General features: G+C 46.1%; 1 protein-coding gene and 1 long non-coding RNA gene across 5 annotated transcripts in view; one reads left to right on the top strand and one right to left on the bottom strand.

The window, feature by feature from the left end:
• Positions 1 to 5432, top strand: part of LOC307197466 — a 61847-nt gene extending 56415 nt beyond the window's left edge. The window contains exon 3 of the long non-coding RNA XR_013831415.1: positions 5298 to 5432. This is a non-coding gene — a long non-coding RNA (uncharacterized lncRNA). The remainder of the gene's footprint in view (positions 1 to 5297) is intronic.
• MTCL1 (microtubule crosslinking factor 1) overlaps positions 1 to 24606 on the bottom strand; it is a 123285-nt gene that overhangs the window by 15195 nt on the left and 83484 nt on the right. For 3 of the 4 annotated variants that reach the window (XM_079943371.1, XM_079943370.1, XM_079943369.1), the window contains 4 exons: positions 18325 to 18555; positions 16918 to 17115; positions 5352 to 5519; positions 193 to 447 (listed from right to left, as the gene is read on the bottom strand). In XM_079943371.1, coding sequence (XP_079799497.1) covers positions 193 to 447; positions 5352 to 5519; positions 16918 to 17115; positions 18325 to 18555 — 852 coding nt within the window. Of the gene's footprint in view, positions 1 to 192; positions 448 to 5351; positions 5520 to 16917; positions 17116 to 18324; positions 18556 to 21298; positions 21422 to 24606 lie in introns of all 4 variants that reach the window. The other variant, XM_079943372.1, reaches the window with a different exon arrangement.

Genomic DNA, 24606 nt, shown 5'->3' with positions numbered 1-24606 from the left:
AAAAGGTCTGTGTCATGGGAGGGCTGAGCCTAGGTCTCCAACACCAGAACTCCTAGGATTTCTTCCTCTTCCTCTGGAAGCCCCTACATCAGCCTGATGCAGCAGAGACCTCCGAGTTGTCTGATTTTCCCCTTCTGAGTGCTCTGATTTCCAGGTCAGGCGTCTCCGCCTCCTCCCCTGGGGCATCCTCACCTGTTCGATTCTCCACAGGAGCTCCTTCTCCTGCCGCCCCCACTCCTGCCGCTCCCGGTCCAGGCGGTCGAGAAGCTCTACCTTCTCTCGGTTCCAGTTCTTCTCGCTGTGGTGGATCTGCCATCGCAGGTCCATGACCAGCCCATGACTGTCAGCCAGGAGCTTCTGCTGTGCCTCCCTCTCCTTCGTGAACACCCCTTTGCTGTCAGCAGAGGAGCCCAGGTCTCCCAAGCTTTTCTCCGTCTTCGCTTCCAGCTGTCAAGGAGAACAGACTTAGGAACTTAGTCCCTGACAGTCTCGCGTTAGTAGGTGAAGAAAATCTCAGCACGTTCATGTATTATCCCTGGAAACATGTTTAAACCAAGATCTAACCAATCTTATGGAGGAAGCACTTTTCATCTTTAAAGTCATAATTAAAAACATCTGACATGGGAGAAAATGTGTAAACAGAGCAACTGACAAAGGATTAATCTCCAAAATATACAAGCAGCTAATGCAGCTCAGTATCAAAAAAACAAACAACCCAGTCCCAAAATGGGTAGAAGACCTAAATAGACATTTCTCCAAAGAAGATATACAGATTGCCAACAAACACGTGAAAGGATGCTCAACATCACTAATCATTAGAGAAATGCAAATCAAAACTACAGTGAGGTATCACCTCACACCAGTCAGAATGGCCATCATCAAAAAATCTACAAACAGTAAATGCTGGAATGGGTGTGGAGAAAAGGGAACCCTCTTGTACTGTTGGTGGGAGTGTAAATTGATACAGCCACTATGGAGAACAGTATCCAGGTTCCTTAAAAAACTAAAATTAGAACTACCATATGACCCAGCAATCCCACTACTGGGCATATACCCTGAAAAAACCATAATTTAAAAAGAAGCGTGGGGGCTTCCCTGGTGGCGCAGTGGTTGGGAGTCCGCCTGCCGATGCAGGGGACACAGGTTCGTGCCCCGGTCCGGGAGGATCCCACGCGCAGCGGAGCGGCTGGGCCTGTGAGCCATGGCCACTGAGCCTGCGCGTCTGCAGCCTGTGCTCCGCAACGGGAGAGGCCACAACAGTGAGAGGCCCGCGTACCGCCCCCCCCCCACAAAAAAAAGCGTGTACCACAATGTTCATTGCAGCACTATTTACAATAGCCAGGACATGGAAGCAACCTAAGTGTCCATCGACAGATGAATGGATAAAGAAGATGTGGCACATATATACAATGGAATATTAGCCATAAAAAGAAACGAAATTGAACTATTTGTAGTGAGGTGGATGGACCCAGAGTCTGTCATACATACAGAGTGAAGTAAGTCAGAAAGAGAAAAACAAATACCGTATGCTAACACATATATATGGAATCTTTAAAAAAAAAAAAAAAAGTGGTTCTGATGAACATAGAGGCAGGACAGGAATAAAGATGCAGACGCAGAGAATGGACTTGAGGACACAGGGAGGGGGAAGGGTAAGCTGGGATGAAGTGAGAAAGTAGCATTGACATATATACACTACCAAATGCAAAATAGCTAGCTAGTGGGAAGCAGCTGCATAGCACAGGGATCTCCAGCTCAGTGCTTTCTGACCATCTAGGGGGTGGGAGGGAGACACAAGAGGGAGGGGATATGGGGATATACGTATACATATAGCTGATTCACTTTGTTGTACAGCAGAAACAACATTGTAAAGTAATTATACTCCAATAAAGACGTTAAAAAAAAAAAATCTGACAGAGTCACACAGAAGGTGAAGCAGTGAATCCACCCAGCTTCCCAGAGTCTGCTTCTTACTCTCCCTTCCCAACTGTGAGTCACCACATCTCTTGCCTGTCCTGCTGTACAACTCCTTGCAGGCAGGCACGTGTCTGTCCCTACATCCTTAGCCCCCATGTGGAACCTGGTGATGGGAGAGGGATGTAACCTGGCAGTCTATAATAACACCCAGGAGATTAAAGACCAAAAACTAACAAGCAAAAGAACTCCCATCTAGACATCACATGCAAACTGCTGAAAACCAAAGAGGAAACCTTGGAGGCAGACAGAGAAAAAAAATAAACCACAAATGGAGGTGCGCAGACGAGAATGACAGCAGACCTGTCCTCAGAAAGTATGTAAGTCAGGGGGGAAAATGGAGTGACATCTTGAAAGGGCTGGAGGGGGAAAATGTCAACCTCAACAGAATTCTATACTTAGCAACAGCATCTTTCAAAAATGATGGAAGAAAAATGCTTTTTCAACAAATGAAAACTTTAAAGCAGGCTTACATTTCAAGAAATGATAGAGGAAATTTTCAGGCACAAGGAATATGATATCAACAAACACTTTGACCTGCACAAAAAATGAACACTGGAAATGACCTAAATACAAATATAACTCATTTCCTCCTGTTTTTAACTGCTTTAGAATACTACTGAGTGAAGTAAAAATAGTTGCATTGTGTTTTGTCTTTACAGAATGTGTAGAAGTAAACTGACAACAGCACAGAGGACAGGAGGAGGGAATTGGGGGTGTACTGTTGTTGGTGAATGTGATAAATTTTAGTGAAAGATTCATGAACATAAAGATGAATCCTTTTGCCTATTCTAGTTCAGCAGATCCCCAAAGTCTACCCATGGACCCATGTTAATCCATTCAATTCTAATGGTTTCTAATCCATTCCCTACCTCGATACCAGAATTACTTCTTAAAAACGCAAGTCAAAATGCTTTACTCGCATGATAAAATCAGGATTAATGTTTCAGTTCTTCGGCTGTTCTGCTTCCCACTCGTATGTGACAAGGTGCAGCTCCTCCGGTGTGCCATGCTCCTTTCTTCATGATGTCCCTTTTTTGTCCAAAGACTGTTTCTCTCCTTTTCCATGTGCCCACTCCTGTTCATCCTCCGAGATTCATTATAAGCAGGGCTTTCACAAACAACCCTTCCCTGAACCCTCAAGCCGAGGTGTGTGCCCTGCATGCCCCCCCATCCCTGAGAGCCTGTGTACAGGCCTGGCGGGGCACTTGCCACACTAGTACTAACTGTGGCCCTTGTCTGGTCTCCCACTGCACTGAGAAGCCTTTCAAGATCTGTCTTATTTGTTGGGGGATCCTGGCAGTTAGAGCAAGGTCTGACCTAGGAGTCAACTGAAGGAATCGCAGGTTTGGGAACTGACACAAGATGGCCTCCACTGAGGGAAAATACTTCACTTTCGGTAGAATTCAACTGTTGTGCATTTAAGTAGAAAAGGATAAAGATGAGTGAACTAGCATCAGCCCACATCCATCATTCCCCGGGCTCCAAATGTCTGAGAAACTGGCTCACATCAAAGATTATGCCTCCTCTTTTTAGCTACGCTTACATCTCTGAAAATATTTAGATTTTTCCACTATAAACATAGTTTCAAGTAAGTTTAAAGGCAGCTCATCAGAACGTCCTTACTCATTTCATATCCACTGCCAGCTCTTCAGGCTGTGAACTAAGATAAACAGAAAATCTAGTAAGAACCTCCTACCCAGCAGTAGGCAGGAGTCATAACTGGGTTAGCGGCTGCACCCCTTGCCCAGCCTGGCCTGGTGCTTTGGTCCAGCTATGCTTTGCTGCTTCGCCTGTGCTCCCCCCAGGGATGTGAGCCGGACACTTCTGCTCCCTTGGACCAGGCAGCAGTGCCCGTGAACTTGTGGGTACCACAGGAGCTGTCTTCTTTTGACAGGACAGGCCCTTTAATCTTTTATCAAGGCCATTTAGGAGATGTCTTCTTTCCAGGCAAGTTTTTTCTTTCATGACTGAGCCAATTCATATAAAGTTTTGATTACTTTATGGTTTGCCTCAAAACAGGGCCTAGAAAATAGATTATCAAAGACGTGCAGACCTTTCCTCCCTTATCGTGATCAAGGGGCTGGAAGAAACCTGGAGAAGCAATCTGAGCGAGCAGACCCTACATGGGAAGTGACACCGCTTTCAAAGACTTCCAGGGAGAAAGCACTTAGAAAACAGCGTTCCTGGCTCAGCCCGATCTTAACGACCAGGGCTGGGGTCTCAAACTCCGAGAGGCTCTGCTCTCTTGTGGGCGGTGGAGGCAGTAACCTGCTCTCAGCTCCAGTTGCACTAAAGGCTCTGTGATCTGAGGCGACACGCTTTCTCTGGGCCTCGGGCTCCTTCCATGTAAATAAGGACACCGAAATTGATCAGACTTCCAGGGCTTACATAGTGGAGGTAGGTCTACAAGCTTTTTCTGGTATTGGGAGAAATCTAACGGAAAGCATTCATTTCCTTTTTTCAGAGGTAACTAAACCACAATCTGCTTTTTCTTTGCCCCTGTCTGAATTCTGTCAGTGCACTCTGGTCACGTTTTTCACCCTGGCCATGCTTCAGTGGCACTAAAGACAGCCTTGCTCCCTTCTCGCCACCTCTTCACCAACACTTGATATTTCTAGTTTTCCTGATAAGAACCATTCCAGCAGGTGTGAGGTGACAGCTCATTGTGGTTTTGATTTGCATTTCCCTGATGATTAATAACGTAGAACATGTTTTCATGTATCTTGTTACCTGAAGAAAACGAAAACGCTAATGCAAAAAGATATCCCCCATGTTCATAGCAGCACTATTTACAACAGCCGAGAAATAATGCATAACGTAAGTGTTCATCGACAGATGAATAGATAAAGAAGATGTGGTACTTTTGTATAATGGAATACTACTCAACCATGAAAAAGAATGAAATAATGCCATTTGCAGCAACATGGATGGACCCCAAAGGCATTATGCCAAGTGAAATAAGTTAGACAAAGATAAATACTGTATGATTTCTGGTATATGTGGACTCTATAAATATTATAAATGAAGCCAAGCTCAGAGATGCATGGGACAGATTGGGGGTTGCCAGGGGAAGAGGGCAGGGAATGGGTGAACGCTTTTTGCTTTTAAATAAATTTAATAATAATAAAAAGAGACAACCTTGTTCTACACAGAATGGGAAAATAAACGCTACTTTTGAAATGCTGCTGGGTTGGGGCAGTGTTCTAGATCTGGGAGAGGTAATAGTAGGGAAAAGACAGCACTGTGGGAAGGCGGGGACTTTCTAGGGTGGCAGAGGCAGCTGCTCCTGGCTTTCTCCTCGCACCTTCTTTCCATGGCAGGGCCCTGGGATCCGGACCCTCCCCGCGGTCGGAGCGGAGCCCTGGCGGCCGTACCTGCTCCAGTCGGCATGTGAGCGCGGCCCATTCCACGTCCCAGGAGGCCTTATCGCCGGCATATTGTTGTTGCAGCCGCCGCCGTGCACGTTCGTCCTCCCGCAGCTCCACGCGCAGCTCCTCCAGCAGTGCCTTGAGCGCGCAGAACAGCGGCTGGTTCTCTGCCACCTGCGGGGACACCGGGCGGCTCTGCCATCTCACAAGGGCGAGGACAGGAGCCTGGCAAGCAAAAGGGCACTGGGGCCGGACTGTCTCCAAGGTGGGTGGGAGGGAATCTGCAGTTAGTGGCAGAGCCAGGTTGCCTGGTCGCCTGCAGGCTCTGGGGCTGACGCTGCCAAGGGCTCATTGCATTAGGATGCTAGCGCCACAGGAACCTGGATCAGAGACGGGAGGAAGCTGTGGGAGGCCAGGGGGAGCCAAGCCAGGGCTGCCAGGACACTCTGCTTGACTTCAGATGTCCCGGCTCTGGTTGAGGAGCAGAAATAACGAGATACCTACACTCACGTATGTATGCTGTCATTTGAGTGCCAGATGTTGAACCAGAAGGGAATTAATAAAGGGCTCGTGTCTCTCATCAACATAGGTGGTCATACTCAGACTTGTAGTTACGTTACTAAGAGATCATATATTACAATATATGACAAGCATAGTCATGGGGTGGGGGTGAATTTTGAGGTTTAACAATTAAAGCCAAAGGTAGAGAGTGTGGAGAAAAGGGAACCCTCTTGCACTGTTGGTGGGAATGTAAATTGACATAGCCACTATGGAGAACAGTATGGAGGTTCCTTAAAAAACTAAAAATAGAACTACCATACGACCCAGCAATCCCACTACTGCGCATATACCCTGAGAAAACCATGATTCAAAAAGAGTCATGTACCACAATGTTCATTGCAGCTCTCTTTACAATAGCCTGGAGATGGAAACAACCTAAGTGTCCATCAACGGATGGATAAAGAAGATGTGGCACATATATACAATGGAATATTACTCAGCCATAAAAAGAAACGAAACTGAGTTATTTGTAGTGAGGTGGATGGACCCAGAGTCTGTCATACACAGTGAAGTAAGTCAGAAAGAGAAAAACAAATACCGTATGCTAACATATATACATATGGAATCTAAAAAAAAATTTTGTTATGAATAACCCAGGGATAGGACAGGAATAAAGACGCAGATGTAGAGAATGGACTGGAGGACACAGGGAGGAGGAAGGGTAAGCTGGGACGAAGTGAGAGTGGCATGGACATATATACACTACCAAATGTAAAATAGATAGCTAGTGGGAAGCAGCCACATAGCACAGGGAGATCAGCTCAGTGCTTTGTGACCACCTAGGGGGGTGGGATGGGGGAGGGTGGGAGGGAGACGCAAGAGGGAGGAGATATGGGGATATATGCATATGTATAGCTGATTCACTTTGCTATAAAGCAGAAACTAACACACCACTGTAAAGCAATTATACTCCAATAAAGATGTTAAAATAAAAAAAAGCCAAAGGTAAACGGTTAACTTGTTCGTGAAGGCTTCCTCGTGGTCCCCGAGATAGAATCACTACCCCTCCTGCTCACTAATGGCAGGAAGAACCACTGCACCTACTTGTTTATCCTGTTCCTCCCCTGTCCCCCAGATCTGTAAGTTGTGGGAGGAGACAGTGCTTAGCTCATGGGAAGCATGCAAACAGGTCTGATAAATGAAGAATGGATTTTTATTACTAATCTACTTATACCTAACTTAAAAGATTTTATATTTTCTAAAACCTGTCCAGCCCTTTGGACACACATTTCAAAACTGTGATTGCTCTCTTAGTATGCTTCAGCATGGGCATTTTTCCAGAAAGGTTTGGCCAAGTGAATTAATACACACTGAATCAATTATGGTACCTGGATGATAAAAGCCACACGAGCCCATCTCTTCCCATCAGAAAACACTAAAAGCCTATCTCGAGCTCCCAGACTGGTCTCAGGGCAATCCTGTTTGGTATATTTATGAGGCAGGAGAAATAAAAGCTCTCTCAGTCCTGCTGGAGGCAGGTTGTCTGTAATATGGGAAGACAGAGAATCCGCTACATGGTAAACCTCCAGTGCCGGGGCAGCGAGGAGTGGACCTCCAGCCTGGATCTGCATGCCCATCAGCCTTCTGTCCTCCATCAGCTCGAGAGCCAGCTGTGCTTCTAAAAGCATCTAGTCAGTGCACGAAACATACATGTACGTATACAAAAATGGCTAACTGCATTTGGGAAGAATTTGAGGTACTTCCCATATATGTGTGGATTTAAATAAAGTTGAATTAGAAAAGAGAAATTCCTTAACATGAGATTTATCACTGAAAACACCATAGTTTTCTCCATAGTTTATCTGAAGAGTTTTAATATTAGATACAGTAGACTTGGTTGAGTGGAATGGTCTGTTTGTTAGCATTTATTGCTCCTTGATTTTTCTCACCTTGAACAGCAGTTTTCACTTTTAGCTCTGAGATGAAAGGCACTAAGAGGACAATTCAGTTAACATTTGCAAAACTCAGCAGAGAGAGAACATTCTAAAAATCCTACATGTTCTTTCCAACCATCTGAATAGAAGTAAATTACCTCTATTCTCAACGAGATGCTCATAAAATGTGTGAAATTGTATCGATAATAAATGCAGAAGTTCCTTTCAACTCTACACCAAAAGTATTTAAAAATGATAGAAGTGCAAGTGAGTGACAAGACGTGTTGCAACAATCTTTTCACAAATACACATCTCCCTAAGTACAGAATTTGTTTGCTGAAAAATTAGATATGGTTTATGATAGATTTGATTTCTTCATCTGTGGATTTTAAATTTAAAAAAAAAATCATTACTTTTTTCAAGTCAAACAGTTTTAAGCATAAAATAACTAATAATTTTGATCCACTCTTTGGAGTAGTCATCTCATTTTCACTTTAGAAAAAGCAGAAAACCACATAATAAATTCTTATATGTTATCAATAACTCCCTGTGAAGCCCAAGTCCTGTGTGTGGTCAGCTGTGGGCTTCTTAGGCATATAACAAACAGCCGTGACAACATTAGGACCAGAACTTTGTGCTCCTTGAAAGCTGGGTTCACATGACAGTCCTTCTGCAGATTGAAAATTTGCTTCCTCTGGAAGTAAGTACTTTTTGGCATTAGCAGATATCAGATTAAATAATATTAAGCCTTAATGTTTTGATGCACATTTGGGTCACAGTAATCAACATAATGTCCTGTTATACCAATATTATATTTAATCATCATGGAATGAGCTCAAAATTGCTTCGGGGTGAGGGTGGCCAAAGGGAACAAGAGCCCAGAGAATTGATGATATTTGGTACCTGTTCCCATAGTCACCTGGGAGCAGCAGTGTGGCCTGGCAAGCAGCCAGCCTAGCTCTGCCACTGGAGAACAATGGCAAGGGCTGACGTCCAAGGGAATGAGCCATAGATGGGCATGATCCTTCCAAATCCTGTTACACACACAAAAACCCAATGACGGTAACTAATGCTAATGGTTTCTAATGGGCCAAGGTGTGTTAGTCATTCACATTCACCTACAGAACCTTGCTTGCATCTCACATCCTGAGTGCACACTGTCACGTGCCTGCGTTACAGGGGAGGAACCACAGTGACTGGAGACCTGTCTGGCCATGAGGAAGTGTGGAGCTCGAGTGCAATCCAGGCCTGTGCCACCTGAGGCCAGACAAGCCCACCAACATAGGTGAGTTCTGGCATCATACCCTATCCGGGCTTTTTTTTTTTAAGATGCCTAATCTCTGTGAAGCAAATTCCATCCCCCCACATCAGGAGAAATAATAATAGTGAACTATCCTGAAAGAATTCCTAGAAGCTACTCCACTCACTTTTTCTCTCAGTGGTGGCCCTTTGCTGGGCTATGTTTTTGGTAAAAAGACCCAAATCAAGTCGAGAATGGAATCAAGACTCTGGTCCGTTTCGAGGTCTTCAGGTGAAAGTCTCGGATACAGAGCTTTCTGAACCTTCTGTGCCAGGGTCAAGGCTCTGCGACCTTTTAACTTATATATCTGGTAAGTGTGGTCAATTAAAAAGACCAACCTTTTGATCTCCTTAAGACCACCTGGTTGGTTTTCTTGCAAAGAAACAGGATAAAATGGTTCCAGTATTTCCTTTTCCTCATTCTAAGGGCATTTCAGCCCTTCCAAGCTCCTCTCTCTTGGGGAAGGCTTAAAAGAATCCCAAAGTTGGCATCAGGAGCTTGACTGTGCTATAACGTTTTAAGCTTATAACAGGTTCAAGGTTGGGCTTCAGCCAATAGGACTGCTACCCAATTATAGGACATAAGAAAATATTAATAGAAACTGAAAAAGAAATTTATAGAAAGGTAGCATACCAATTGGTGAGGCAATACCAGCTACTTTAGAGAATCACTTTTGCCTAAGATTTCTAAGATGTGCATCATCTAATTCTGTGAAAGAGCTAAACTGCCATCAACTACTTTGCCTGCATCACAGCCATTAACTTGGAGATGGGTTTAATCTAAAGTTGGAACAGAGGTACTGACCTGCTGCTATGGGCTGACCCGCAAAAAGCCAGTCACAAAATAGAGGTGCTGGCCTCCACCTCCTACTCACTTGGGCAGAGAGTTCTGGAATGCTGTGGTGGCTGCCCCGACCCCCAACACAGGCATGCATAGTTCCTACTTGATACATATAAAGAGAGGGGCCTCCTCCAGGTTCAAAATAAAATAACTCTTCCACCAGCAGGAGCCCCAAGACAAGTCCTCTACTGAGATTAGCCAGAAAGGATACAGTTACACATCCAGCAACATTTTAACAGATAAGCCATTTGTCATTCCTACCTTCATTGTTACATTCAGATTAAGATTCTTTTCTAAAACCCTTATCCCCCACAGATAAAAGAGAACCAGTCATTGAAGACTGGCCGTGAAAATATAATCTATGATGGAAGTTTGCAGAGATGATGGACTCATCTATGGACAGAACTCCTGTGTTCACTGGCTGAGGATACACCAGGTGGTCTGGGCCGTGCAGGCTCCGTGCCTGCAGGTCACCATCATTTTCACCAAGAGCCTCTGGGGAATAAAGGTGGGTGTGTGAGAGAACAAATAGATGTAGGTTGAATAACGTACAAACCCAGAGCTGTCACCGAAGACTTCAAAGAAACAAGGGCAGGTCTGATGAAAGTCAAGTGGCCAGATGGGAACAATGAGCTTCTTAGCGTATTTAGATCTCCTGCCACTCTCTGAAAGATACGTCGCAAACTGCCGGCCACAGTTAGCTCTGCGAAGTGGAACTGGGGCCAAGAGAGTATTTCCTTGGGTACCCTTTGGTACTGTGACCCTCCACGTCCTGCACATACTATTTTCACAGTAATAGAAACAAACAAACAGAATACACAGCAAGAATAAAGTGTTTCCTAACCTTAAGCTCTGGTCTGGTTCCTTTCATACAGAGTTGCATGTCTCCTAGGCAAGGTTATAATGTTGAAGAGTCTGAAGAATAAATCTGGTGCAGCATACACAAATGAAAGATAAAAGCTACCTAGGCTCCAGTGGAGCACTTGCTTATTTCAAAAATTAAATCAGGGCAGATCACAGGTCTGATGTGCAGAAGTGCTCTTTCCGGAAGTTTTTGCATCTTGGGCAGAGCAGAAAGGGTGGGCTGCCAGCAAGTGGGATGCTGGGCACCAGGTGAGTCCAAGTCCAGGAAGTCCTGGAGCCAAAGGCATTCTGTCTACAGGGGAAAGGCTGGCTTTGACCTAGGGCAGCCCCCAAAGGCCCTATACTGAAAATGGGTCCTGAGTCACTAGCAAAGGTCCAGGGGAGCAGATTCTACCCGGTCCTCAGGCTGGATCCCTGGTCAGCCTCCTCAGTGACCAGGGGCAGTTGAAGGAAGACTTGAACATGAAACATAATTGCATTAGATCATGCTCTGAAGTTTAGGTTCTTCACATTTACACTTAGATGCTTTACCAGATCAGAAATAAATGAAAAAGAAATGAAGGAAACAACAGCAAAGATCAATAAAACCAAAAGCTCATTCTTTGAGAAGATAAACAGAACTGATAAACCATTAGCCAGACTCATCAAGAAAAAAAGGGAGAAGACTCAAATCAACAGAATTAGAAATGAAAAAGGAGAAGTAACAACTGACAGTGCAGAAATACAAAGGATCATGAGAGGTTACTACAAGCAACTCTATGCCAATAAAATGGATAATCTGGAAGAAATGGACAAATCATTGGAAAAGCACAACCTTCTGAGACTGAACCAGGAAGAAATAGAAAATACAAACAGACCAATCACAAGCCCTGAAATTGAGACTGTGATTAAAACTCTTCCAACAAACGAAAGCCCAGGACCAGATGGCTTCACAGGCGAATTCTATCAGACATTTAGAGAAGAGAGAACACCTGTCCTTCTCAAACTCTTCCAAAATATAGCAGAGGAAGGAACACTCCCAAACTCATTCTACGAGGCCACCATCACCCTGATACCAAAACAAGACAAAGATGTCACAAAGAAAGGAAACTACAGGCCAATATCACTGATGAACACAGATGCAAAAATCCTCAACAAGATACTAGCAAACAGAATCCAACAGCACATTAAAAGGATCATACACCATGATCAAGTGGGGTTTATCCCAGGAATGCAGGGATACGCAAATCAATCAATGGGATACACCATATTAACAAACTGAAGGAGAAAAACCATATGGTCATCTCAACAGATGCAGAAAAAGCTTTTGACAAAAATTCAACACCGATTTATGACAAAAACTCTCCAGAAAGTAGGCATAGAGGGAACTTACCTCAACATAATAAAGGCCATATATGACAAATCCACAGCCAACATCGTTCTCAGTGGTGAAAAACTGAAACTATTTCCTCTAAGATCAGGAACAAGACAAGGTTGTCCACTCTCACCACTATTATTCAACATAGTTTTGGAAGTTTTAGCCACAGCAATCAGAGAAGAAAAAGAAATAAAAGGAATCCAAATTGGAAAAGAAGAAGTAAAGCTGTCACTGTTTGCAGATGACATGATACTATACATAGAGAATCCTAAAGAATCTACCAGAAAACTAATAGAGCTAATCAATGAATGATACAAAATTAATGCAAAGAAATCTCTTGCATTGCTATACACTAATGATGAAAAAGCTGAAAGAGAAATTAAGGAAACACTCCCATTTACCATTGCAACAAAAGGAATAAAATACCTAGGAATAAACCTACCTAAGGAGACAAAAGACCTGTATGCAGAAAACTATAAGACACTGATGAAAGAAATTAAAGATGATACAAACAGATGGAGAGATATATCATGACTATACTACCCAAAGCAATCTACAGATTCAGTGCAATCCGTATCAAACTACCAATGGCATTATTCACAGAACTGGAACAAAAAATTTCACAATTTGTATGGAAACACAAAGACCCCAAATAGCCAAAGCAATCTTGAGAACGAAAAAAAAACAGAGCTGGAGGAATCAGCCTCCCGACTTCAGACTATACTCCAAAGCTACAGTAATCAAGACAGTATGGTACTGGCACAAAAACAGAAATATAGATCAATGGAACAGGATAGAAAACCCAGAGATAAACCCACGCACATATGGTCACCTTATTTTTGATAAAGGAGGCAAGAATATACAATGGAGAAAAGACAGCCTCTTCAATAAGTGGTGCTGGGAAAACTGGACGGCTCCATGTAAAAGAATGAAATTAGAACACTCCCTAACACCATACACAAAAATAAACTCAAAATGGATTAAAGACCTAAATGTAAGGCCAGACACTATAAAACTCTTAGAGGAAAACATAGGCAGAACACTCTAGGACATAAATCACAGCAAGATCCTTTTTGACCCACCTCCTAGAGAAATGGAAATAAAAACAAAAACAAATGGGACCTAATGAAACTTAAAAGCTTTTGCACAGCAAAGGAAACCATAAGCAAGACGAAAAGACAACCCCCAGAACGGGATAAAATATTTGCAAATGAAGCAACTGACAAAGGATTAATCTCCAAAATTTACAAGCAGCTCATGCAGCTCAATATCAAAGAAGCAAACAACCCAATCCAAAAATGGGCAGAAGACCTAAATAGACATTTCTCCAAAGATATACAGACTACCAACAAACACGTGAAAGGACGCTCAACATCACTAATCATTAGAGAAATGCAAATCAAAACTACCATGCGGTATCACCTCACACCGGTCAGAATGGCCATCATCAAAAAATCTACAAACAATAAACGGTGGAGAGGGTGTGGAGAAAAGGGAACGCTCTTGCACTGTTGGTGGGAATGTAAATTGATACAGCCACTATGGAGAACAGTACGGAGGTTCCTTAAAAAACTAAAAACGGAACTACCATACGACCCAGCAATCTCACTACTGGGCATATACCCTGAGAAAACCGTAATTCAAAAAGAGTCATGTACCACAATGTTCATTGCAGCACTGTTTACAATAGCCAGGACATGGAAGCAACTTAAGTGTCCATCGACAGATGAATGGATAAAGAAGATGTGGCACATATATACAATGGGATATTACTCAGCCATAAAAAAACGAAATTGAGTTATTTGTGGTGAGGTGGATGGACCTAAAGTCTGTCATACAGAGTGAAGTAAGTCAGAAAGAGAAAAACAAGTACCGTATGCTTACACATATATATGGAATCTAAAAGAAAATGGTCATGAGGAACCTAGGGGCAAGACGGGAATAAAGACGCTGACATACTAGAGGACACGGGGAGGGGGAAGGGTAAGCTGGGAAGAAGTGAGAGAGTGGCATGGACATATATACACTACCAAACACAAAATAGATAGTTAATGGGAAGCAGCCACATAGCACAGGGAGATCAGCTCGGTGCTTTGTGACCACCTAGAGGGGTGGGATAGGGTGGGTGGGAGGGAGGGAGACGCAAGAGGGAAGAGACATGGACACATATGTATATGTATAACTGATTCACTTTGTTATAAAGAAGAAACTAACACACCATTGTAAAGCAATTATACTCCAGTAAAGATGTAAAAAAAAAAAAAAAAAAAAAAAAAGAAAAGAGAGTATTAGGTCACAGCCTTGAATGAAAAAGTAACTTCTCTTTTAATTAATCCAATTCTGGGAAGATTGGCTATTGGAACCCCAAGGTCATACTTCTGGCCCTATTAACCATCCTGTGTTTAAAAACCTGATTTCAGGACTTACTAATAAGTATGAAATGCATACATAGCCATAGCAGTTCTGGCCTCAGAAGCTTAATGCAGTGGCGGGCGTCTTGGAGCTCATCCCAGCCTGGGCCCTTCCTCGAAGGCTGGGCGAGCTGGAAGTGCTCACTGCTCCCAGGACAGTCGGGTCCCTGCCGCACCATCAGTCAGTGGGGAATGTTCACAGAGCCAAACATTTTCCAATCTGGTGGTTTTTTATCAACTATTTCCAAGGTCAACTCGGTACATGTAATTTTTTTCCCCCTCATTTGACATGATAAATGTTGCCATCCACTGTGTTTAACTGTAAGAATGTTCAGTATGACACCAAGCGAGGCCTGGGAAATTCTGTTACTTGCTAAGTTATCCTTGGGAAAGAAGTCAGGCCACGTTTCCCACTCTGCTTATCACCTTGGGAGGCTCTCTTGGGAGTTTCTGAGAAAGTGCAGCTCTGCGGGGCACCTCCCTTGAGACACATGCTCGGCTCTTGCATCCGGGCTGCCTGGCTGGTACCCACTCCGCAACAGGGCGGACAAACCTCCTCCCCGGGAACGTGCACTCCCGGCGAGCCAGCTGTCGTTGCGGTGGAGCTCATTAATCTTGTGTCCTCGGACGGACGGCTGGCCGTCCGCGTGCACTTGACTGCCATGGGCAGACGGGTCCAGTAACGGCAGATCTGAATCTGCCATCTGGAAGCCGCCCTGTTAGCCCATCCACAGCCTCTGCCCCTGCCCCGCACCATGCAAAGTGGAGACTCACTGGTCCATTCCAAGCAGAAGAGCTGAGAAGTGAATGTTGGAAGGAGGCGGCAGCAAAGAGAGAGGATGTTAAAATACACTGAACAGGAGGTTCCAGCTGAGTGACTTTCCATAATTTTCCATCTCACGGGAAGATTTTCCATGACTGTTGTTTGGGAAACCAGATGTGTTACATTGTTTCCCCCCCTCCCTTCCAAAGCACTTGGATGCACGCGTGGGAAACACCCAACAGGCGCCCTCAGAGGCAGTGGGTTTGTGGCTAAATGGCAATTGAGGAATACTATGTGAATTAATCACAGATACTTCATAGGACTGAGTGACAACATCGCTTTTAAAAATGATAAAACTGGTAGATTTTAGAGGATGTTTCTGCAAAGTAGCATTTTATTTTCTAACTGGATCTTTGCCGGAAAACACATTCCATGAGCTAAAAATCTCCCCATGGACACTGGCCTAATGACAAACTTCCTAATAACGGTAATTAAAAATTCATCTGAAAGTATAACCTCTTTCTTGAGTCATATTATTCTGGGAAAAATGAAGGGTGGATGAGTATGTGTAGAAAGCAGGTCTTCAGTTGTGAAAATCTGAGTTGTACACGGAGAGAAAGCAGTAGGCGAAAGGCACACCCCCCCAGGCCTGAGCTCAGACGTCGCCACTTTCCTCCTCTGGATCAGAGCCTAGGTTCTGCTGCCATTCCTCTCCCCCTTGATGCCCTGAGGCTCTGGGCGGAGGGAGGGGCCGCAGCTGTGGAGCCCGGTGTGTGCTCAGGGAGCACCCAAACGCCTGTGGCGGAGCAGCTGCAGCTGTGTCCGGGGCCACCCCGCCCTGCGCCTCCCCCCAGAGCCAGGCTCTGCTTGCCGGACCCTCAAAGAAGCAGCACAGGGTCAGGAGGGACTCAGGCCACGATGCCCAGGAGCAAGAAAGCCTTAGTCTCACAGGACCTCAGCACTCCAAACCCGCTACGGCTGCCGTTTTGTAGAAAAGTGCAAAAACTCTGGGGGCCGTAGTATCTTTCGGCTTATTCAGCAGGGCCTGTGGGCCTGTCTGCTTATACAAATGAATGGGGCGTTTGCCAGCACTAATAATTAAGGTTCTACACTGAAATCCCACCTCTCTACACACGCTTTAATTTTTTTTCCAAGTGTCGTCAAATATTTTTATTTGGGACATTATGTTTCATGTGGCTTAAAAAGATCCTAAAACACTTTATACATGTTTGGGGATTAAAAAAACCAAACTTGTTGTGTCTTTCCTCCTGTGCGTTACGGTGCCAGTTCAGTGATGGTGCCGATGCCCACTCAGCAGACGCCAGCAAAGCCCTAAGCTCCTTTTCTGGCCATGGTCATGGTACTTCCTCCTTGGAAGAACGGGCAACCTTTATAAGGCACAGGCTACTCCATCCCATACTGTTTTTCCTTCCTGCTGAGGTACATTCGCTGGCCTTGAGGGGACACAATCCATGTGACCTTATCATGTCCTTATTTATGTCAATAAGCCAAATAAACAAGACCTTTCTGCCCTGGGAACAAGAGCACGTGAACTGATGACAGACAGACTAGGGGTCTCCTCTCCCCGGCGTGGGCACCCACCTGCCTGTGGAGCTGTCCCCCGTCTGTGGGCTGCAGCCGTGATCCGTGGTCACCGATCTGCACACCAAACTGTGGAGGATGCTCCCCCAGGGAAAAGCCACAGCCTGGACCGTCGTCATCTGGGTCTGGACCGTCCACCTTCGCATCCTCCTGAACGCCAGGCTCCCCAAGCCTGTGGAAGGTCTCTGGAAGCTCGCTCTGAAACGGCAGGAGGGGATGATCACAGCTCCACCCGAATCCTTTTGCCCTGAAGCCTGATTTTTAGTGTTTGAGGATAATTACCCACTACAGGGGTTATCATGTCTTTGCTTCTCAGCCCTTTCCCCTAACAGGCTCATTCTGGCCATGGCACTCATTGGCTACTTTCTCCATTTAAATTTCATAGAGTGGGTGCCCAGGTTTATTAGAAGAGATTAGAAATATTACTATTTATAAATTATTACTGCTCACAGTTAACAGTTTTATAAATGAGAGGAGGAGGAACTCTAAAGTACTGATCAACAGAAAACTTTACAACTATTACTAGGTTCTGCTTAACGGTGGTTTTCTAGGTCATGGCTATTTGGAAGCAGGTTGAATTCATTTTTGAAGACATGCTTCACCCTGAGGCAAGAGCATCACTGTATCTTCCCATTCATAGGGTGTCCTAAAATTGCATACACTGTTTGTGAGAGTAGGAGGCAGAGGAAAGGTGTTTAGGGGCTAAAAGGAACCAACAGCCACAGAGCCCTGAAAGCAGCCGACAAGGTAGCCAGGGGCACGGATGTCCAGAGCAAATGGACACCAGCGGCTCCAGCCCTGGGTTCACCAGAGAGCAAGGCCAAGGAGGAGCCTGCAGAGCTGGAGGTCACTCCGCCTTAATCAATAAAAATCAGAAAGCAAATAACTCAGTTCTGGTTCTGTTGTGAATCTGTGAATTGAGGCATAAGAAGGAAGCGTATACAGATTGCAGAGGTGGCAAGAAAGTACCCCCTGGAGCTCAGAGAGACCGTATGAAACTGCACTGGCAGAACGGGCTCTGGCATTTAGGACCAAAAACTGAAATGGAAAGGAGAGAGAACAAGTTAGAACTAGGTTTTACAAACCATCACTGTGGAATGAACCGATAAGGACATTCCACAAAGCTCTCGGTGGTAACTAATGAATTCATCTATCAGCAACAAAAGACACGGCAGCAACACTTGTCTGCAAGATGATGTTACAGACCAGCATGCTCTTAAAATGAGGTCAAAGGGCAGCACGGACAACCCACTGCATTTCCACTGCCTGGACTGGACGTGACAAAATACTCTGAAACAGCAGAACATGACTGTACGTGTCGGGGGAGGGGGGACAGCAGGGCCTGGCTGGGGGTGGGAGCAAGAGCAAAACAGATGCAAAGGAAAGGAACTCCCCCGGCAGAGGTACCTCCGTGAAATCCTCTGCGTCCTCCTCCGCCTGCTTCCCTTGCCGCCAGTGTTTCAGCAGCCACCTGAGTTTGACGTAGAAAAGGAAGATGTTCTGCTTCAGGGAGCACAGCTCCCGCTGCATCAAGTACTTCTCGTCACTCCAGGTCTGCTCCTGCAGCGAGTTCTGCAGGGCCAGGCTGTGCACCTCCAGCTCCCGCCGCCGCAGGGCACACAGGTGCCCCTCCTCCACCTTGAACGGAAGAAAAGAGACGGTGTCACGGGTACCTGTCCCGTCCTGGCACCCAAACCGAGGGTCTCTGCAAACTGCCATCCAATCCGTGTCATTCTGCACGTGGGACGTGAAACGCAGAAGCTCCCCCACGTTCAGTAAACTCCTTGAGAGGTTCGCTATTTACAAAACCTTGAGCGTTTTCTGATTCAGAAGCAAGTGCTCTTTCAAGGGGACGTGTCAAGATCAGTTTTCATCATGGAGTCTCTCATGGTGTTTTTAGATGTTTCTAAACTCCGTCAGGAGAACTGTCTCTTGGAGAGAGGGCTCACAGCTGACTTATATGCAGACCCCGTTTGCCTTCCACACAGGGGCTGGTACCCAAGGCAGATTGCAGTTGTCGAGGCCGAGCAAGGGGGAATCCTTCCCCTTGACTTCCTGGGCCCTGTGGTCCCCACAGCCCCTGACAGAAAGAGGACAAGCTAGTACTAGACTGCACACAGGGCGAGCGCACAGGAAAGACCGACAAGCTACTTCCACGCTTGAGACCCCACCTTCCTACCAGGTATGGGCGACACTCAGGGAAACAAAAGCATTGCTGGGAAAGAAACGTTTTCCATCACGATGTTAGTTGCTGCCTTTTCCACATGGGTATAGACACTCTTCCAAGCGGGAAACAACTGTTACGTGTCAATAATGACTAAGCAAAAGGGTGCGAATAAAATCTTAACTTACAGATAAGGGCACAGGAATAACATCCCTAGTAGCTAAAGTGATACCTGGGATGAAAGCTTTCTGTTGCACAGACCAAAGAGAGGGTTAGAGCGCCAGCCTTATCGTTATCCTAACCTAATACCCCCTCTTGTGCCAAAAGCCAATGGGTGGGTTTGGCTTTGTTTCCCTGAAGAACTTGATGGGTGCTCAGAAGCCATGGGACCATGGGAGCATGACTGTGGCTGCCTGAGGTCGACACAGGTCTGACTGACGTGCTAAAGGCCGGTGACCAGCGAGGCCGCTCTGTGAGGCCCTGGGCTATGCGATCACTTGCATGGCCACTGTCGTGATACCAGACCGAGTTTGCACTTGAAGCTGGGATAACATAAAGCACTGGCGATTTCATTCACGCTCTCAGCAGCCCTGAGTCCCACCACCGGCTCGCTCCCCTGTGGATGCAGGACAGGACGGAGTGACGAAGCGTCAGCGCAGTTGCTGGAAATCCAGTGTCTGCAATTTATTTCTGTGTTATCTTAGGCTATCGACTGACCCTGGTAAAGTTTCAGCTGCCGAGTGCCGCTAACTCATGCTGTGCAGCGCCCAGTGCATGGCGGGTGCCCCAGAGGGGCCCCAGGATTGGCCGCTGGGGGCGCAGCCCGGGGAAGGGGCTGTTCTCTTGGTCTTTTCATCCCTAACCTCCTGGAAACGACCCTTCCTGACTCGCTGGCTCTGACCTCTCCTCCAGGACCCCACACACTTCCCAAGTCGCAGAGTTCTGGTCCTCTACCCTCGGGGAGGTGAGGGGACCCCTTCCATTCCCCTCTGAACAAGCCTAGATGCCATCTCTCCACCTCCAACTGAGGACTGGGAGACTCTCCACACCCACCCCTTTATCCTGAATCCAAGTACTAGAAACACCTGGGACCCTGCCATTCTGCTAACGGCGTCTCCAGGGATAAATTCACTCAAGCATGATTTCTGGTGCAATGCAAAAGAGTTAAATTACGTAGGAATTTACCCTTCACAGAAGGAACATTATTTCGTATTACCTAATAATACATGAAACTTGACCTATAAATGTAACTTTTAAAAAGGGGTGCACGTCTAGTGGTAAAGGAGGGTACCCGGCTCGGCTCTGCGTGGCAAGGTGCAGAAGGGGCTCCCTTAATCAGTTTTTTGACCCATTTAGATAAGCACGACCACAGCAACACGGGGCTTTGGTGTAATGCACATTCCTTGCCAAAATAAGTTCTTGGATACACAGGTACCTTATTTTGCATAGGACATGCATTGAAAATACCACGGTGCCATTTCAAGATCAACTGGTTTTTGGTTTTCAAGATACAGATCTCTCTCAAGAACAAATACAGAAAGCAGCAGCCACGGCAATTCCGAGCCTGGGTGTCTGTTTACGACTCAAGTAGATCCGGGGTGGCAGGAACTGGATGGTCCTCAGAGGCCTGTGGGCAGTGAAGTCCGTCTCCTAGGAACTCTAGGGAAGGACTGAGTGGATGAGGGATCAGGGGCCAGAAACAGGTTACTCTAAAACAGCTGAAAGAGCTGATAAGGCCACAGCTCAGTTAACGGCAGCTTTCTGAAAACAATGGGTGAATTGTTGATGTTTCTCTCAGAAAATTAACCTAATACTGACAAAACATACCAATCTGCAGGACAGTGAAAGTTATGGACACGCTTTTATGTCCGGCGTTTAGGGCCCTTACTTTGCTTTGCTGGTCTGGCTGCAGGAAAGTTTAGATGTTAGGAAGACCTTCCCGAGACCACAATGTCAGCATGGAAGTGCATGCTTTCGAGCAGGGAGGGAGATAGTGATCTTTATGAGATCCCCAGGGGGCAGCTTGAAGGGATGTCCCTTCCACAGGCCCTCCAGAGCCGAGCCCAGGCTGCCCAGCCTGTGCGGGAGACAGAGTCCTTATAAAACACCTCTTGTTCGTTCTCTCTCCCTCTCCCTCTCCCTCTCTCTGTCTCTGTCTCTCTCTCGAGGGGCCCTGCAGACAAGAGAAGGTGGTGCTGAGCCGTGGTCCGTATTTACCTGCCGGATGGTGTCTGTAAATCTCTCTGCCTCCTCTTGATGCCGTCTGGCCACCTGCACAAGCTGACCCTGCAGCTCCTTTATCGATACACTCTGTTCAGGTAAAACGGGGGAGCCCCTGAGCTGATTGGTGGGACAAAGGAAGGGGTTTAGTGGCAGCAAGAACTCGGTCTGAGCTGAAGACACAGGACAAACGTGCACAAGGCAGGACGCACATGGAGTGACATGGCACGCGTGGGCGCGGCGGCAGAGGAGTGACTCTCGGCAGCTCCCCCAGTGCCTCACCTGGGCTCCGCCTGCCCTGCATCTCTCACCCCAGCAGACGGGTGGGCAAGCGGTACCCATCACTTGAGCTTCGGCCACCACGGTAAGACAAACCAGGCCGAGAGGAGGCAGCCCCCATAGCAGCTTCGAGATGGCTTTTTAAATGCTGGTGGCGCCTGAGCTGGCAGTCCTGATGGTCAAGCATGACCCCCTCACACACGGCCTCGTAGATTCACTGCCCAAGTTCACGTGTGCCTCTCAGTTGCATAGTTCATGAGTTCGTACACTTTCCTGTTAGAGTTTTCCCTGCCCCATGGGAGGCCTGTCTTTCCTCCTCACATTCCCACCCAGGATGCTCTGGGTAACCGGCCTGGGGCTCCTTCGCCAAACAGACACACACGGTGCCTTGGAGGAGCTACATAAGATCTGCTTGCTACATTTTAGGTTAAAATACTTGAAGGAATCTTTAACATAATTGTTATTAGTAAAATCCATCTTTTATGTGCAAATGGCAATGAAAGAGGCCGAGCTTCTCCTTTTGAAATGTTTTTCAGAGATGGAAATGGTGTCATTGAAAATCTCAGTCATCATTAAAATTGAGGCGTGCCGTGCTACTCACTGGTTTCTGCTGCGTGAAGATAGGTGATTTATAAAGCTGGGGATTAGAGTGGTCTGTTGCAAGAAAAACAGTTGTCACTTCGCTAGTTCATTCTGATTACATTTAACTCATCTGTTGTTTCTCACCGAGGGTACCGCTGTTCTCCTCTGATATAAGCTGGTGTTGCCTGGATCGTCATGAGTGAAGATCACATCCCAAGAGTAGGAAATGCAGACAATAAAAGAGCAGAGCACTTGCCCTAGCACAGGGTTGACTACAAGAGAATTTACAGAAAGAAGGATGGAGACCGAATATCAGAGACCCTGGCAACTCACCACTTTGAGATAAAATGTTTGAAAGCTAAAGATTTAAGGTCATCCTCTTTTCAAGAGACTCAAGAACTACTGAGAACGTGAATGCCTCTGTACTTTGCTGGTTACTAGATATTATTACTGCAGCCTTTTATGTCTACTAGGCAGAGTCTGGGGTTCTCTCTGAAGAGGGGTATTTCTCTACATATCGAATTTACCCCAATGACTAATTTCTCATTTCTAAAAGTTCTATTCTTTTTTAATATGTGGGCTCTTTTACAGTACAACTTACTTTTTTGTCCTGTTTGCTGGCCCTTGGTCAATCTGAGAGCACTTCTTTTACAGTCTCTATCTGCTAATTTTAGGACGTGGAGGTCTCAGAGTGGCTCCAGCTGCTGCTGCGCGAGCGCTATGGGCGCATCTGCGGTGCTGGGGCATTAGCTAGGATCTCGAGTGTGGCCTGGGCTGAGGATGTGTCCGCAGATGGTCTTGAATTTGCAGAAGCCAGCAGCTGAACAGAAATTCTCCTTTCCTCGGGGGTTCTGCAGCTCCAGGTGACATCAGCTTAGAGCCTGGTCCTGGTGAGGCCGCTGTCCTGACGGGTACCTGGGGAGGCTCCACGCTGCTGGGCAAGCTGTCCTATTGCCCCCCCACCCCAACCCCCGTCATGGACAGACGCTTCTTCAGCCTTTCATTAAAGGGCAGTTTGCAGGGGTGGTCCTGGTTCATTTCTCTCCCTGTCCATTTTCAATTCTGAAGTCAATTCCAACCCTTGAAGATTTTCCTAACTTTCTTGGGAATAGAGCTCTATATTTAAAAGGACAGTAGATATTTTATGCAGCACTTTCTATCTACTGAGTGCCTATAGCTTTCGGCTCTATGCTGGGGACAAAGCAGTAAGTAAGCGGCCCCCGACCCCTGCCCTCCTGGGGCTTCCCTCCTGCCCCTCTAGGAGTTTGGCACAGGAGTGCTTCCAGGTCAGCTGGTTGCTCTTCGGCCGGCTTTACTTTTTTCTTCCTTTTCGCCATGCCGCATGGCTTGCAGGATCTTAGTTCTCCAACCAAGGATTGAACTTCGGCCCTCAGCAATGAAAGCGCCAAGTTGTAACCACTGGACCACCAGGGAATTCCTCCAGCTTTACTTTTTCTTTTTTTTAAAATAAATTTATTTATTTATTTACTTTTGGCTGCGTTGGGTCTTCGTTGCTGCGCGCGGGCTTTCTCTAGTTGCGGTGAGCGGGGGCTACTCTTCGTTGCGGTGTGCGGGCTTCTCATTGCGGTGGTTTCTCTTGTTGCGGAGCACGGGCTCTAGGCGTGCAGGCTTCAGTGGTTGTGACATGCGGGCTCAGTAGTTGTGGTGCACGGGCTTAGTTGCTCCGCGACATGTGGGGTCTTCCCAGACCAGGGCTCGAACCCATGTCCCCTGCACTGGCAGGCGGATTCTTAACCACTGCACCACCAGGGAAGGCCCAGATTTACTTTTGAGTTACATGCTACTCTGTACATTTAAAATATGAAAAGCCTCCGTATTTTAACACATTTGGTACCAGCCCAAAGCTCTGAATTATTAGATGTTAAAACGAGCACTGAAATCAAGCTGATCTTTTAAGAAAAGCAGACCTATTAATTTAGTTTCTACATATTACACTATTTCGTTTGGTTGTCATCTTAATAATTATATAAACTTTTTATTTTGAACAAATATACAGGCTTCTTCAAGTGTCGTTCGATTAAAAATGTGTTCCTCTGTTTGAACCTCACCTTTGAAGGGTCACAGAAAAGGACCCTTGAAGTCCTATGAGGATGTTCATCTGGGACATTTGATTCACCTACAGCGGCTCCCATGTCATCTGTGGAGGCTGGTCGACGACAGAAACTTCTAGATCCTCCTCATCTACGACACATTTTACTCTTTTCTGGTCTATTTTTGCTAACGGAACATTAAACTCTATGGACAACTAATTGCTCCTTGTCAGGGTGCCATTACTCCATTGTTACAAAAGCCAAAATACAAACAGGCTGTGGCAGAAATTTCCATCCAGGGCCACACAACCGCCACATTCACAGCATTTTCACGCAACACAGAGATCTCCTCCAGAAAACACGTACTTCCCCCTTCATCGCCAAGTTCCCGAA

The sequence above is a fragment of the Stenella coeruleoalba genome, assembly GCF_951394435.1.
Source record: "Stenella coeruleoalba genome assembly, chromosome: 14".
In the NCBI taxonomy this organism is placed as follows: Eukaryota; Metazoa; Chordata; class Mammalia; order Artiodactyla; family Delphinidae; genus Stenella; species Stenella coeruleoalba.
The sequence above is the reverse complement of the archived record's forward strand: the minus strand, read 5'-3'. Positions and strand labels throughout refer to the sequence as shown.